General features: G+C 39.5%; 1 protein-coding gene across 1 annotated transcript in view; it reads right to left on the bottom strand.

The window, feature by feature from the left end:
- The window catches only part of LOC138036659 (thyrotropin-releasing hormone receptor-like), a 12283-nt gene extending 3820 nt beyond the window's left edge, over positions 1-8463 (bottom strand). The window contains exon 1 of the mRNA XM_068882780.1: positions 7627-8463. Coding sequence (XP_068738881.1) covers positions 7627-8433 — 807 coding nt within the window. The 5' untranslated portion in view covers positions 8434-8463. The remainder of the gene's footprint in view (positions 1-7626) is intronic.
- Positions 8464-17500: the final 9037 nt, after the last annotated feature.

The following is a 17500-nucleotide window of genomic DNA, read 5'->3' as shown; positions in this document are numbered from 1 at the left end:
GTCCGATTTCAGGTATCCTATTACAGCCAACTTTTCAATTTCACTGTCCGATCTCAACCCTACACAATAATTAGCGAAAAATAAAGTAGTTAATGCACCAATTACATTTGAGAAAATTGTAATGGTTGTGATTAAGAGATTAATCGGGCGAGTAATTTCAAAATAAGCCGATAGCGAAGCGCTCGATTCCTCCCTGAATTGTACGACACGAAGTCCTATTATCAATTGATCGTAACTATCGCATAACACGAGAAGGCGACGGTGATAAAATTTTTAGATCTTAATCTGCTCAACTTTTCTTAGTTTTTTTAATAGCTCTGGAAAAAGGTAATTGATTCAAATACAACTAGCTCGCGCTTGTTGACGCATAAACTGCAACTATCCAATTCCAAGGTGTCCAATTACAAACTGCCCTATTGCTGAAATCAAGGCTGTTGATAACCAATCAGATTCGAGAATTTTGTAATGGGTACGTGATGTAATGATATCCTTCATAGCCTGCAAGCCAAAAACTTCACATTATTAAGGCCTTTTCAGATAAACTCAGAGGCAGGTGTACAATAATTTATCTCTATTTCAGCGGGTTTTCCAAGGGGCACAAGCAAAGAATCAGTACGCCTGTGCGTTGTCTTTATTCTGGTTTTATTTGTTCATTATAAACTTGTCGAGACGCAACGTAAAAAAAAGCAATTTCTTTCCTGGTATCGTTATTGTCTTTGCACGTATACGTACACAAAAATGAAGTTAGCGGAAATTGTAGCTTTTGGAATCAATTTTGCTGCAAAGTCGAAGTCAATGTCACCAAACAGGGTACAATAAACCAACAGAAGCTTTTGACAGGTTTGCGGAAAGGATTAAACAGTATGCTAATCTTGTCGGCTTTCAAAGGAATTAATTTAACGGGTTTATGAAACCATCTTTTTATGTTCTAGTGTCACTTTAATGAACTCTAAAAATCAGTTCGATTCCACCAAAACATTGACATGATATAAATGAAAATTTTGCAATTATATTTACCTACAGATAATTAATAAAAGTTCGCACAAAACTTTATCAGTATACTTTTATTATATAGCGAAGGAAAATTTCGCAGTAATTGAAATCTCATTAACTGCGAAAGATTTTCCACAACTGTTACTGGAGGCACAAATTTCGCAGTTATCAAAATTTCATTAACGGCGAAAGATTTCCCACTGAATGAATACGGGAATCACAAATTTTGCAGTTATTGAAATGTCAGCAACGGCGAAACGTTTCGCCCTTAAGCATGTTTTAGAACCACAGATTTCGTAGTAAATGAAATGTCATTAACGGCGAAAGTTTCCCGCTAAAGATGTATTGGAACCACAAATTTCGCAGTTATTGAAATGTCATTAACGGTGAAACGTTTCCCTCTCTCTATATTATTACAGGACAGATTGACTACTTCGCCGTTAATGACATTTGAATAACAGTTACTGCGAATTGTTCTCTCTATTTTATTATGTTGATGGTCTTCTTCGCCGTTAATAAGATTGCAATGACTGCGAAATATTCCCTGTATTTCATTATTATTATTGGCTACTTCGCCGTTAATGAAATTTCAATAACTGCGAAGTATTTCCTTCATTCTATTAAATTCAGGTCCATTTAAATCAAACTAAGGTAAATTTAAATGAAACTACGGGAAATTAATTAACCTAGGTTATTTATTAACTGTTTGAAAAGGGATTTTCTTTATGGGGTGTGGTTAAAAAAAAAAGGGGCACGGTTTTTTTAGTGGGGTTGAAAACAAAACAAAACCCAAAAAATCGCCTTTCCCTCCTCCCACTTTCCTCTCTACTCTCTTCCTTTCTGTTATTACTCCCTTTCTGTCTGTCCCTATCCCTCTTAACCTGCCATCCCCTGATCCATTCGTCATACCTATCACTACTTCATGCACCCTTGATCCATTCAATTCTAATGTGTACACGAGAGAAAGTTTACTGGTGCGCAATGCGTGGCCCTGTACGTTTCGTTAAATGGCTAACACAAGTTGTATTGATTCAGAGATATTCTACAAAACATTGGGTGAAGTTAAAGCTTCCAAAAAGACAAAAGCAAGCAAAATAACCCTTTTATTATATGACTAGCTCCGTGAGCGGGCAAGATGAACCAAATCGCGCGCTCTGATTGGCTACCCGAGCGGGCAAGATGGAGCGATACTGCCCGCTCGGGATTTCTCGCTTGGTCCCGCAAGATCAAAGATCATTTTTTGGTGTTTTAAGTCATATAATAAATCCTTTATTGACCAAGATTGTTCGGTCAAGATGACTGGATATTGGCCTCGTTCTTTTTTTGCGTGTTTATGGACCTCGACTTCGTCTCAGTCCATAAACACGCAAAAAAAGAACTTGGCCAATATCCAGTCATCTTGACCTCACCCTTGGTCAATAACCCATACATATTGACGCCAACTGTTACAACGATGCAGTGACGTGATTAGAAACACGTAATGAAGACAGCAAGGACAGAACTAATCTGACAAATCAAGGCGTAGCAATTATCAAAAGACAAGATGGACAAGTATATCAAGGGAAACTAAGAATCAGTACTGAGTATGCCAAGAAGTAATACAACTCTTTGTGTCACTCTGCTCGATACACGAAGAACAAACGTCGATCACCAGCAGGCAAAAACAGCCTGTAGTAGCCCCTATTCAAGCAAGTGAATTCCTAACGCATTTGCAAATGGACCTAATGGACCTTAGAAACTTACCATGTACATGTTCATGTCATCTTTGGATTCTCCACATGATTGATCATTTCACAAAATGTTCAGAAGAAGAAGAAGAACCTAAACGTGCTTGTTATTCACTTATCAAGTCAACAAAGGAGATAAGGACACCTCAACAGGAAAAAGCAAGAAACACACAAAGAAAATACAAAAAAAAAACAACAACAAGCAAACCCAATACTATTTCATTCCAAGTCATGATCAACAACTTTGTCAAGAGAAAAATTAATTAAGTGGACAAAAGTCCATTTCAACCAAACACACTTCTTGGTAAAGTAATTGAAAAAGAAAATCGATTTATGAAAGTTGTAACCAAATTTGGAATTATGGACACTTGGATTGCATGCGCACCAAACAGACTACAAATTCCTGAAGACATGAATGAGTTGATAGGCACAACTAAAACAATAAGTTTCAATGCCGTATGCAAAGAGGTCCGTACAAAAACGACAAAAACGACCCATTACCTTTTGCTTTGTTTTTGCAAGCCCGTAATCGGCCCGTGGGCATTACGGGAGAATAATGCCCTACAATTCAGTCACAATTAGCCAATCAGAGCGCGCGTTATATCGGCTACAAACACAAGCGATATAATAAATTATGGTTATTGGCTACTTCACCGTTAATGGAATGTCATTAACTGCGAAATATCTTCGCTAACCTATTATTGTCGTTGACTACTTCGCCGTTAATGACATTTGAATAACTGCGAATTATTACTGGGTTGCCTTATAAGGCAAACCCAGTCGAGGTCTTCGTTTAGTTTGTTTGTTTTCTTTTTTTTTTTTTTTTTCGTTTTTTTTTTTTTTTTTTTTCCGTGTCGGTAAAAGTCTTGCCTGTCACTCCCCTGGTAAGTAGTGTCTTTGTGTATAGAGCCTTCTGCGCGTATTTTCTTAGGATCGAGAGGGTAGTGGAACTGCGTAGATTTCTCTTGTGGACACAGTAGAATCATTAACTTAGCCTGCAATGGCGTCGAAAGTCATGCAACGCGAATGGCGTTTTAGTGGATCCTTAAACAAAATATACCCTTATGGAGCTCAATAATGGAAAGTCAGTTGGATAAACTAGGCATGAATCTCAAAAGCGACGAGTACTGGACTTCGACAACAATCTATCGCCCGTCGAGACGAAATCAAAGTGAGCAGTATTTACCTGAAGTACATGGTAATTTGACACAATTGAGTTTCTTGTCTTCACGCACGCAATCAAATAGGAAGAGGTTTTCGCCTCTAAGAGCAAATATGTTGTTTGTTTCAATAAAATTTTCGCTGGAAAAGGATTCTGTGGTATTTTCTGCCTTTGTGAATTATAATATCATGTTGTGTATTGAATTTTCGAGCTTAAGGTTCAAATGTGATATGGGAGAAGTTTTTTAGTATTGCTCTGTAAGCAGGAAGGGTTCACAGGCCTGTTGGAAGCGTGCTTGAGTTTCAACAAAATGAGCCCCAAAATCAGTGAAAACTTGTGACGCAGATGAATAATAAAGTAGCTGCTATTTCCAAAATGATGGAATTACCTGGTGATAAATCACGTCGTACACGTCTTGGAGAGTAAATTTTGACTTTGCATAAACAAGAGTTGGGCGATTGTGATCTTTGTTTTGACTTCGCTCATTTCATTGTCAAACTTTATCACACTTGACAGAAAAAGAAACTTACAAAAACCCGGTATCTTGGGCATATGAATTACGGGGTGGTGACTTCTTTGCCTAAAAGCAACTCACTTAACGAAACTGTCCTTTTTCAAACAACAACAAGGATTCAAACAGCTTCAATTCTTACAGAGTTCGATAAAACATGCGGTGGGGCAACCAAAGCGATGGGAGCTGTGTTGGGGTTTCAGTGTGAAAGTACAAACGGCTACTAACACTCTTATAACTCTTTTTTCATTATTATTTTACTAACCCACAGTCTGCAGTCTGCATTTTACCCTCAGTCCGCATTTTATCCCTGGTCTGCAGTCTGCAGTCTGCGTTTTACACTGACCGGTCATTTGAGTGGTTTTTGGCAACAGAGGTTAATTATTCGTAATGCGATCGCTTCCGTTGCCGTTAGCAATGGGTCGCAAATTTGACACTTTTATCGCATTATCACATTACGCATTGAACCACGTTATCTATTATTCCTAAAAATCTAAAAATATTCGTGCCTTATCAGTTTTCGGTCGAATTTATGTCCAAGAAGGCAGATAAATTGCAGAAAATATTAGTTTTGCATCCAAAAATTCGTAATCAACGCTAAAATGACCAAATTTTGCCTAGAAAACATATTTTACTGTTATTTTTCTTAAATTTTTTCGTTCAACTTTCGCTTTTATAAAATGTTTCAGTTTTCTGTAAATAAGTTATATGCTGTTGGAAAGCTTATTTTCTTAGCTTTAAAATGATGTATTTTTCCCCCTAACTTAAATATTTTTTGAGAAAAAAAAAACATTTTTTGGCGATGGCTGATTTACCGCGGTTTTCTCGCGGTTGGGAAAGTAGGAAGAAGAGTTAGGCCAGTAGCCAGGTAAAAACCTCAGAAAAGGATCTGTTTCGTCGTACGAACGTGTGAGGACCTGTTAATTACCTTTTGGTTTGTTTTTGCAAGCCCGGGGGGGGGGGGGGGGGTACTCCCATATGAAACAGACGGGGATGCTCGTCGTCTCGCTTAGGGGTGTAAATTTTGGATTTTGGTCTCGCTTAGGGTGTTTCGGGCAAAGCGCCAATATTTTAAGCCGCCAAGGTCAAAATTTGCTTAAGTCACGCCCAGATTGGTCTCCTTTAGGAGTCACAAAAAGCTTGAGCCACGCCCAGATGGTCTCCTTCAGGGGTTAAATTTAAAATTTCCGACTAGCATCCCTGTGTGTTCCATATGGGAGTCCCCCCACCTCCGGGGCTGCACGTACCACAGGCAACCCAGTGTACCCTCACGGAGGGTCTAGTTCTCTCTACTCTAATATGTTGATTGTCTACTTCGCAGTTAATAAAATTGCAATAACTGCGAAATATTCCCTTTATTCTATTATCGTTATTGGCTGCTTCCCGGTTAATGAAATTTAAATAACTGCGAAATATTCTCTCCATTCTGTTATTGTGATTGGCTACTTCTCCGTGAACGAAATTTCGATAACTGCGAAATATCCCCTCTATTCTATAGATGCGATTGGCTACTTCGCCGTTAAGGAAATTTCATTAACTGCGAAATATCTTCGCTATAATATTATTGTGATTGACTACTTCGCCGTTAATGGAATTTCATTAACTGCGAAATATCTTCGCTAACCTATTATTGTCGTTGACTACGTCGCCGTTAATGACATTTGAATAACTGCGAAATATTCTCTCTACTCTTATATGTTGATTGTCTACTTCGCAGTTAATAAAATTGCAATAACTGCGAAATGTTCCCTTTATTCTATTATCGTTATTGGCTGCTTCCCGGTTAATGAAATTGAAATAACTGCGAAATATTCTCTCAATTCTGTTATTGTGATTGGCTACTTCGCCGTTAACGAAATTTCGATAACTGCGAAATATCCCCTCTGTTCTATTGATGCGATTAGCTACTTCGCCGTTAAGGAAATTTCATTAACTGCGAAATATCTTCGTTATAATATCATTGTGATTGACTACTTCGCCGTTAATGGAATTTCATTAACTGCGAAATATCTTCGCTAACCTGTTATTGTCGTTGACTACTTCGCCGTTAATGACATTTGAATAACTGCGAATTATTCTCTCTACTCTTATATGTTGATTGTCTACTTCGCAGTTAATAAAATTGCAATAACTGCGAAATGTTCCCTTTATTCTATTATCGTTATTGGCTGCTTCCCGGTTAATGAAATTTAATTAACTGCGAAATATTTTCTCAATTCTGTTATTGTGATTGGCTACTTCGCCGTTAACGAAATTTCGATAACTGCGAAATATCCCCTCTATTTTATTGATGCGATTGGCTCCTTTGCCGTTAAAGAAATTTCATTAGCTGCGAAATATCTTCGCTAGAATATTATTGTGATTGACTACTTCGCCGTTAATGACATTTGAATAACAGCGAATTATTCATTCTGTATTATACATTGAGTGCCTTTGTTGCGAAATTTTATTGTTATCTATAGAGTAGAATAATTGCAAAATTTTCATTTGTAAAAGTACCGAGCAAAAGGTTATCAAAGCGCAAACTGAACAAACCTGGAACAGATTCTATATTATGCTTTTGAGGGAAAAAACTGTCATAATATCCACAGCATGCGAATAGCTTCTCCCAGGAAGTGTTTTCTACGAAGATTTGTGTTTTTTGGAAACATGTACAAAAATGTAATCATAATTTAAGTAATGCAGCTTCACCTTATAATTGCGGTCCATTTAGATTGTTATTCAACTACATTTACTGCATTTTTCAAACGCCCCGGGGTTTTCGAATTTTTGGCACCATGCAGCTATTCACCGATGGAGTGACTTTGATTGAAGAAGTTTGAACGAACTCCCTACAGCGATCTTGTCTACCCGGCTTGTCTAAGGCAAATGAAGTACCCTAACGACTACTTTGGCTATAATATAAACTGAAAATTGGTTTGCGTAAACCATCGATTTGAGGACTTTCATTAGAATCACCAAAGGCGTTTTATATAATGCGAAGAGATAGACTTTCGACCGACTGCTCCCGGGACGGATCATGTAATTTAAAACCCAGCTTTAATCTGAGGGGGTTTCCACCCTGAGCAATCATTTTTGAAAGTTTACTTATTTGAGTCAACCTCAACTTTAATGGGGTTTGAAACGTTTGTGGATCTACTTAAATTCTGACCTAGTTGTAGGTTTTGAACAGACATAACACACAGCAATTACACTTATCAAGATGCACGCATGCACGACCAAAAAGGACTCACCAAGTAAGGCAACCAACTGAAGTAGTAAAGCAACACCACTACGGCCATCATGAATGACATCTGCTTGACTTGCCATGTTCCTGCGGTTTCCCGCCTCTTGTAATTTTTCAAGCCAGTTTGCTTGGAAGCCGCCATCACAGATTGGCGTTTCACAAATTTGCTGCTAGTAATCTTGATGGCTATAAAGCACATTAATACCAGCACTAACTGTAGCACACCAATGCCAATGATAATGTATCCGTACATGATTCCGAAATCAGATAGCTGATAAAAACAGTAACCACCTCTGAAACTTGAATGCCCGACTCCGATGAACGGTAAAATTGCCAGGACGATAGAAAACAACCAGACAGCGACGATCGCTTTCCTTGCCCTTCCAATTGTAACAATGATGTGGTGCTGCAATGGCCTCGTCAACAAGATGGCTCTATCGACTGATATCAAAGTTATCGTGCACACGGAAGCAATACGAAATGTATACGTGCACGTAACGAACGCGGCACAGGACACCCGTGTCCAGAGATGAGGACCAATGAAGTTGTTCACGATGTTGAGCATTTGGAGCGGAATAGCTGCATTTACAGTGTCTGCAATCGACAGCGAGAATATCAGCACGTCGGCTATGTTCCATGGCCTGTATAAGGTAAGTGTCCTGAGAATTAGAAAGTGTCCACAAACTAAGAACGCAATTACTCCTTCCACTACCAAACCCAAAATGGGATTGATCTGGAAAAGAACCTCGCTTGCTGCAGTTGTACCATTCTCTAAAGAAACATTCGAAATTGCTATCGTTAAAGACAGCGACATTTGTGTGAGAAATTGATAGCACTGCCTTGAACAGAAACTCAATATGTGAGTGATGAGTCTTCCTTCAGGTTTGCAGTTCTCGATGCACAATCAGGCTGTATCCCAGAATTTTACTTTAATTCTAGGATAATGCATACATTCAAACTTTAGATATGTATTAGCCTCTTAATAACATCAAGCAAGTGAGAATTATCTTTACAATGAACGCACTTATTTCTCTCTGTTTACTTTTCTTGACAGATAATGAGTTTACTCCAGCGAAACTGTCTTGCAAGACTAATTAAATACTAGACCCTCCGTGAGGGTACACTGGGTTGCCTGTGGTACGTGCAGCCTTCCAGGCAATTTTTTTCAAGTTGGGTGGTCATTAAGACCATTTAAAGGGTCACCCAGAAGTCATACCAGCAGAGGCCCTTTGGCTCACAGGTCCTCACACGTTCGTACGACGAAACAGATCCTTTTCTGAGGTTAAAAACCTGGCTACCGGCCTATTAATTAATCATTTGTCAGAAAGAAGAAATTCCTGTCCTCTTTAAAAAAAATTGACACGCATTGCTTACGTGTGGTAGTGAAGTAACACAGCGATTTATTCCATAATGTCAACTGAGCTGTGTGTTGCCTTCCAGGAGATTCAAGTTGTCCTTGCGTAAAATGTAGCTCTAACAGTGCACGATCTTGTTTTAGTATTGTTCATCATTGTAGTGGCATGGGAGAAGTCTAGGGTAATCAGCCTGAGCAGCAATGTGGTTACTAGCAAAGTACTGAACCCAGAAAGATTGAAGAAAATAAATGGGAAGTTGAAAAACATTGTCTTCTGGGGACATGTTGACAGTTGTCTTTGCGTAATATGTAGGTCTAACAGTACACGATATTGTTTTGGTATTGTCTATCATTGTAGCGCCATGGTAGAAGTCTCAGATAAATAGCCCCTTGAGAAGACATGTGGTTACTAGCAAAGTACTGAACCCAGGGAGACTGAAGAAAATAAAAGGGAATCGAGCAACATTTGCTTCTGGGCTGACATGTTGATCATGCAACTTCTTTCTACCACAAGTGTAAGCGTGCACTGACAGCATCTGACAGCTTTGTAAACAAAAGTTGAAAGCTGAATTTATTTCCTAGGAGTTCGGTGGGGTTAGTATCTGGATGGGCGACCTACGAAATTACCACTCGAGATTAACAGAAGCATACTGACCGAAAATTCTATTTTAATGCTATCACAATGCGAACCAAAGCAAGATAAAAATTTTGTTAGCTTGCTTTATGCCAAACAAATATTGATGTAAAAGGTAAATAAAATCAATGCGATACACAATTTTTAAGGAAGAGCAGAAGGGAAGTTTCAGGAAGACGGTCGATCGAGCATAAAATATTTTGCCATCGGTAACAACATCTACGACATGAAAACAACATTTAATTTTGAACCACGAATATAAATAAGTTACCATCAGCGAAAAACAGTTTGGGGAATAGATTTTACGGGGCAGTTGTTTTGTTGGAACTGTACAAAGTTTGGCGACTGCACCGAGTAAATCGCACACGAATACCGCGGGTTGCTCTGATCAAGTGACCGCGTTCTTTTACCGCGGCAGGTTTTACTCTGCGAAACAGGAAAAAAACCAAGCAGGGAAGCACGCTGTGTCAAACATGAATGCCAAGCTACCAGGTTTGTATGTTGTTAGTTTTCTTTTTCTTTCAGATGTTATAAATTGTGAACAGAAATGTGCGAAATTCACAACACGCTAAACATGATCAACAATTCGGGCCAACTCGTCAACTCTCAACTCTTAAGGGCTAACGCTCGAAACGTCAGCTTTTAGAATCTCCTGTACGGTGGCCAATTTACATTATCAACTCCGGTGATAAAACCAAATTCGTATTACTACTTCCCCAACGACCGCCAAGCACCACAGTTTCTTTAGAAACTACCCCTTCCTTTCAACTCTCAGACGGGTTGAATCTTGTTTCTAGAAAATCAAAGAATTTACTCTCCAAGACAAGTTATTTATCACCCAGGTAATTCCATCGGTTTGGGAATAGACAGCAACGACTTTATTAGTTCATCGAGCGTCACAATCTTTCGTGCCAGATGTTTTGCTGGCGGAGCCTGTTGTTTGAAACTCAAGTCACCGCTTCAACGAAAGACAGCAACAGACCTGTTTATTTTCGGGCGGATTATTGCGTTACCACAAACAAGTGTCTAGCCCTCCAGACGTATCACATACTTTAAGACCCATAACTGGGAACTGCATGCAAATTGTCTGTTATGCTCGAAAATTACACAACATGATAAATTTACAAAAGCTCGGTCCTTGCACTACGGAACTGAGATAGTCAGCGGCACGCCCTCCGCAGATAGTGCGACGCCAAACTGACCGGGCAGTCAAAACTGTGCGAGATGCGGTCCAATCACTTTGCCCTGTTCACCGGCACCAAACATCACAGCTTTAGAGATGTGCAATCGGTCTGTGCACTGTCGAAAGGAAGCGATTACAGTCGTTATTCGCCGAACAGGTTAACTCAACTAAGAGGAAACATTACCAATACGGTTTTTGCCGTCTTCTTACACCTTGATTCGAATGCCTAATTGACCAGCACGGACCGATTCGGCTTCTCTAGATTGTAGTTAGCAAAAAAGCACAAGACATAAAAGCCAACGCAGCAAGACAGCTTCCGTTTGGAATTCTGCTCGCCGACCAACCCCAAGGTTGTTGAATACAAAAAAATTGCTCACAAAAGTTTTTTTAATGGTGTTAGTCGGGCTCTCTCTATTAATTAGCGCTGTCACGTGCACATTCTTCAATGGTAGTATCGGGAGACACGAAAAAATTGAGTCAAAGCTGATATTTGATTTCGTTATTATAAACATACCTTTTCAAGTAGTAGCGAAAATTTGTATAAGCACTACAAAACTTTACTAACCATTGCCCGAAGGAACACCTTTGAGAAGCTGCAAGAACCCGCTGATGAATTTGCACTAAAACCTCGGCCCCTAACACTGGAAAGCCAGACTTCAGCGGAAGGCTCACTAGAGAAGAGTTTCTAGAGCTTGCCCTCCCGCAGGTCGCCAGAAAGGTGCAAACAAGCTGATTGATGTCTGAAAAGAGTAAGGTCTAGAAGGTGCGTCAAATTTGTTTCTTGTATTGAGCAAACATTTATTCAAAACTTTTCCCTCACTCCCAAATAAGAACTTGCTGTGTCTTGCAATTCTACAGTGAATTACTATTAGGCCAATACCAGAATCAACATCAAAGAGGCACCCCCAGGGGTTTGAGGGAAGAAGAGAACATGGCTTATTTGAACTGGGGAACAGAGGAACAATATCAAAATATTTTAGGGAACAAGGGAAGAAAACAATATTTAATTTTTAGGGATCAAAAGGCTGGGAACAAGTTTCAAAGTAATTTGGGAACAAGGAAACACAAGAAAATATCTAAAGGGAACAAGGACTCCTCTCCCCAGGAGGCCCTCATCAAATGTTCTGCCTCTATCCAACAGCTCACACAAGCTATTCAACAATTTTTGACTGACCAACAGGAAAAGAAGACTCTCTAAGATAAACAAATTATTTAAAATTATCACTTTAGCATGCAAAACAATGCTCAGATGCTTATGAGCACCCTCATGCCCATGTTGTAAAAAAGCACCATGAAGTATTTCTTGCGGCTGGTTCAGGCATTGTTTCATCTTTCAACATCGGGCAAAACCAAATCAACTCCATTCTCAGAGGGCACTGGGAAAGATGCTAGAAGAAAAACTTGCATTAATCCAATTCTTCCAAGGTAATCTTTACAGAATAAGATTGTTGAAGGAACACTTTTGAGTGCCAACCTTGAGCCTTTTAATTTAAAGACTATTAATATTTAATTTAAAGACTATTAATATTGTTTGCATTTGTTTTAACAAGTGCAAACAATATTAATAGTCTTTAAATTCACAAAATGTCAAACAGCACATTTTATTCTCATATTCAATTAGCTTAGGCCGCAATATTCCTTAAAACTATGCAGAACTATTTACATAAAATGTGGAACATTTCCTGCCTATCTAAATATGCCGCAAAAGGGCTCCAAAAAGCAACCAGTTAAGTTTTTAGATAAAGATACACAATACCTAAAAAATAAATTATTTGATGTGATCAAGACATTGAATGACCAAGCAATATAAATGGCAGCAATGTATGTTAGGTTCACAAAAACGGAAAAAAATATTCCTCAACTGATGTTCAATATGCATATTTAAATTAATTTTCTATCAACAACTCAAGAGACTGACTTTTCACTGGCATTGATTTACATTTCCATGATAAGTTTTAAAGTGAATCTGGCAACCACAGTGCCCTATGAAATTGGAAATAACTTAAACAAACTCTTTAAAAACATTTACAAGGGACACCATTGTTAATGCCGTGCGAAGAACAAAGAATAAATTGAAAAAAGAGTTGGTCTGGAGTTTATCCACAATGGACAGTTAGTGGCTGCATTCACCAATGTAGAGAACAAACACATCAAGTTTCTTCTCAAGCAACCAGGTGTTCAAGGAGCTATTCAATTTCCAAAGAACTATGGTAGTGTACAACAGTACCAGGGTGAATTTGGGTACGTGGCCTGAAACTGAACTTGTGGAGCCAAACAACTTGTTGAGCTTAGTACTTAAACTGGGTAGATAATTATGTCTACAAATATTTCTACTCAACCAACAGTTTCTCCTAATTTGTGTACCATTCACTTGTTGGTTCCTTAATTAAAAAAATCGCTAATTCAATTAAGGATTCAAGTCCTTTCAAATCATCAGTACTTTGCGCCACCAGGAACAAACGAAAAAATACAAGCAATGAAGACAAATGCTCAAAAATGCACGACTCCCTTTGAAACAGCAAAAAGGGCCGGGGATCCTGAAGTCACTAAAAAGTCCTGCATGCTACGTGGATGTTTGCAGAACGATCGCAAGTTGTAATCACTGAAAGAAAAACTCCACTCCAGATCTGATAGATGATGGTCGTGCAAGACTCGCCAAGCACGTGGAACACCCAACAGGATTGTTTGTTGTTTGGCACAGCAGATGAACGAAAAATTGTTCCCCTCACTATTAAGTTCCAACCCGATAAGACCAATCTTGCCCAAATACAACAACAATTTGGGCAGCAGGCAAGCTCATCACAAGCCATCGAAGTTGGCATAAAGCAGCATAGCGCCTCACCTGAAGTTCGATCATGATGGACACAAACAAGAGCTGAAAAATCTTCATATGGTCAGACGGCCAAAGCGATTGACCCAACACTCATTAGAGCGGCTCAGTTATCGGACATCAAAGTGCTGAACAACAAGGGATTTCGTCGTAAAAATGTTCACTCAGCAATGTCTTCTTCCTCCACAGAATAAAGTTCAAAGGCGATCCTGGTTTTTAATCACATGCTAGACCAATTCATAAACTGGATAAAGTGGATTAGCAAATTGATTGCCAGAACAATGCGTCATTTCTGTCCCGCTGAGTTCAAAGAAGCGACGGTCAAGAGGCTGAGCGAATGTCCACCGATCTAACCAATCCGAATGTAAACAATTGGCGTGACGTTGAATAGCACAAGGCCCGCTCGCTGAATTCTGATTGGTCAGTTTAAATTTTAGTAGCTCTCGCCGTATGCAAGGTGGAAATTTCACAGAAATATTTTCCACCGAAACATTTCTTGAAACAAGCAACATATTTGCTATAAGAGGCAAGAAACCCTTCCTATTTCAGTTGCGTGCGTGCAAGCGAAACACACAATCACAAAGCATATGCAATTAAATAAATTTCTGCCTTTTACATTCAACCCTTTCGAAAGAACCCGGACGGTAAATAATAAAGCACAAAAGAGACAACAAGCTTTCATTAAAATAATTTTTTACTGTCACATTTCCAATTTTTTTTACCTTTGCAGAGTTGAGTACAAAATGAATGTTACTTGCCAGGCAAACTTTAAATAGATGCGACTTCAGTAAACACTGTGAGACACACAACAGAGATCACAGATCTACTTGTGGTGTTCGATTCCTTCTCTGTCTTTGTTGAACCCGTAGTTACCAGAGAAATTTCCATTTCCACCTTGGCGAAATATTAGAAGTACAGCATATTTTGATTTCGGCTCGACGGGCGAAAGATTCACGCTGTCGAAGTCCATTACTCGTCGCTTTTTAAGATTCCAGATCTTTATGTTTCACCGCCTGTCTTGACGTTCCATTCTTGAGCTCCATGTGGGTATATTTTCTTTAAAGATGTACTAAAAAGCCATTCGCGTTACAATGACTTTCGACGCCATTACAGGTTAATTGTGCAGAGCAAGCTACGCATTACCCAGCCCCCTCAAACCTAACAAAATACGCACAAAAGACTCTATGCACAAATACACCACTTAGCAGGGGAGTGACAGGCAAGACATTTCCCGACACGGAAAATAACAAAAAACCCACGAAATGAAACCGAAATTCCGACTGGGTTTGGCAACCCAGTAATAATGCCGCCAAAAGAGTCAATATGAGAAAGTTAATTAGTATAGGAGTTTTGAATTGCGGGTTTTATTAGATACATTGCCACTTTTTATTGGGGCTTGAAAAGTTTTTTGAGATCAGGTTGCTGCGAAAGAAAACATGGATCTTTGGTGTTTATTATTGTAAACTAAGCGAGGCAAGCGTAAAGCCTAAACAATTACATTATCATTTGAAGACTACATTGGTATTGTTTTAGCGTCTGACTGTCGCCTTATTAACAAAATGAAACAAGAGCTAGCTGTTCTTTGACAATACGAGATTACAAAAATAGTAAAAATAATGAACTATGAAGTTTCCTTTTCGTTTGGTTACAGCAGCATGATCTGATACAAAGCAAGACGCCTAAGAGCAATCACGTGGGTTGCAAAAGGGTGATTCAAAGGGAATGCTAAATTAATCTCAAATTTTGGAGCTCTCCCGGCGTCTGTAGACGCATGAGGCAGCCACGACACTCTATAGATCACGGTCAGGCGCGGATCCAGGGGAGGTGAAATGGGTGAATTTTCAGCCCCCTTTTTCTGAGCCCCCCTTCTTCTTTTTTTTTTTTTTTTACCCTCAACACCTCAATCAGGCTTTGGTTCTATTACATTATTACAACAATTCACCCCTGTACGGTCTGTAGTTAAACATAATGCCCATCGGGAGCATATCCTCTCCACTTTTCTCTACCATATTCTTTGTCTTGTCGACGCTGATGTTAAGGTCGAAGAAAGAGGCAACGTCTCCAAAATCTGACACGCTGTTCTAAACTTCTTAGGCAGTGTTAGACAATACAACAAGGTCGTCTGCAAAGTCTGGGTGCGGTATTGCATCACTTGATGCCTTTCCCTGTTGTTGCGCTCTAAAGGACCAATCAATGGCAACTTCCATTAGTAGTGATGAAATGGTATAGCACCACTGATGGACTTCTGTTAGGGCTAATGGCTTCAACCATCACCGCAATTCTGAATAAAATGTTTCGAATGTCTTGCGTTTCACGGATACTTGGTGTAACTCCATCCTACGCAATGACTATAACTAGGGGTAATCGAAGCTTAGGCGAGTGCGTTCGATGTTTGTAGGACGGTACAGGTTTGGTACAGGTAACAACTGAGGGGGGAGGGTGGATGGTTCGTGCGATAGGGAAATGTTATTACAGTGGAACCCCGATACAACGATCCTCGATAAACGATATCCCCGGTAAAAAGATAAACATGCTATGTCCCGACAAAAGTTACAGTAAAATGTGGGACAGAACCCCGATATAACGATCTTCAGTATAACGATATTCCCGATATAACGCTGAGTTCTTAGCGTACCGAGCGTAAAATCTTCCCCGATAAAACGATATTAACCCCATTGATTTTTTTTATAAGTGTCGGGTCGCCCAGTCCTACCAGCAAAATACAGCACTGATTGAAGTTTTTAGCTTTGAAAACTGGCCCAAATTGTATCGGTAGGTCCTGGATTTCGTCCACGGAAGGCCAGAGAGACAACTTCACTCGTGAAACGCCATGTTTACAACAGATTTTAGGCGACCCAGTCTGCATGAAACCATCTCTCACCTCTGTTTTCTTCCAAAGGTTTGCCTCTACCCACATTCCAGCTTAATGATGCCAGCCTGGGGTTTTCTGTTGACGAAGATGGCCCGGAAGATCACTTATAAAATGAGAACCTACCAGATATAATCCACTTCGCACACTCTTCGAACATGAACTGTTGACATGTCACGTGACGCCTAAACCGAGCCCACATCTCGAAACCGCAGATGTTGCTATGAGAACTTCTTATATGGCGTTATCAAGTGCCGCAAGCCTTTTTTTTCGCGAAAGATTCCTTTAAAGAAATAAGTATTTCGGTCGTAAAAGGTTAACGAATCACTATTGACGGTCCGCCGTTAAAAGAAGTAAAATTTACAACAGGAGTGTTCGCTTCCTCGTTTAAGGTCTATTCTTTGGACAGAAAGCTAAATGTAGTATGACGGTCTGCACAGTCACAAATCTCGTTTAACGGACTGCTTGAGATTTTTCATATCGGACTGGAGTGCTACGTTTCCTTAACCACCTTGAAAAGTCAAGTTCTTTACATGCAAATTTCGAACAAATTGATTGTCTTGAGTAGGAAAAAGTAAAGGCCGTTGCCTTTGTCTTTTTTTAACTCAAACGTCACGGCGTGATCTTAAGCCTGCACTCTAAAATTCTGCTTTCGAGGTGGCCATTTGTGCCTAACAACACTACTAGAATTCTGTTTGGCGGAGGCTCACAAAAATGGCATTTTTGTCTGTGGGTTTATAATTCTCGATAACAAGTGATCGGAGTTTTTTTACTCCACTGTATTCATGTCATGCTGATCTATAATAAAAGCCCCATGAGTATTGACCAAACTTCAAAAGTGACACCCCGTTAGAAAAGAGAGCAAAACTAGATTTTTCTCTTTTTAATAAGGCTTGGGTTAGGATGAGGCATGAGGTTAGTGACGTGTGGCGCGGATCTCTCTAAAATGTCAGAATGCAGCCGCGAGGGTTATAGCATGTTTACGAAAATATGATCATGTTTGCTCTACTT

The sequence above is a fragment of the Montipora capricornis genome, unplaced genomic scaffold, assembly GCF_036669925.1.
Source record: "Montipora capricornis isolate CH-2021 unplaced genomic scaffold, ASM3666992v2 scaffold_495, whole genome shotgun sequence".
NCBI classification, from domain to species: Eukaryota; Metazoa; Cnidaria; class Anthozoa; order Scleractinia; family Acroporidae; genus Montipora; species Montipora capricornis.
Note: the sequence above shows the minus strand (reverse complement) of the source record. Positions and strands in the feature narration are given on the sequence as shown.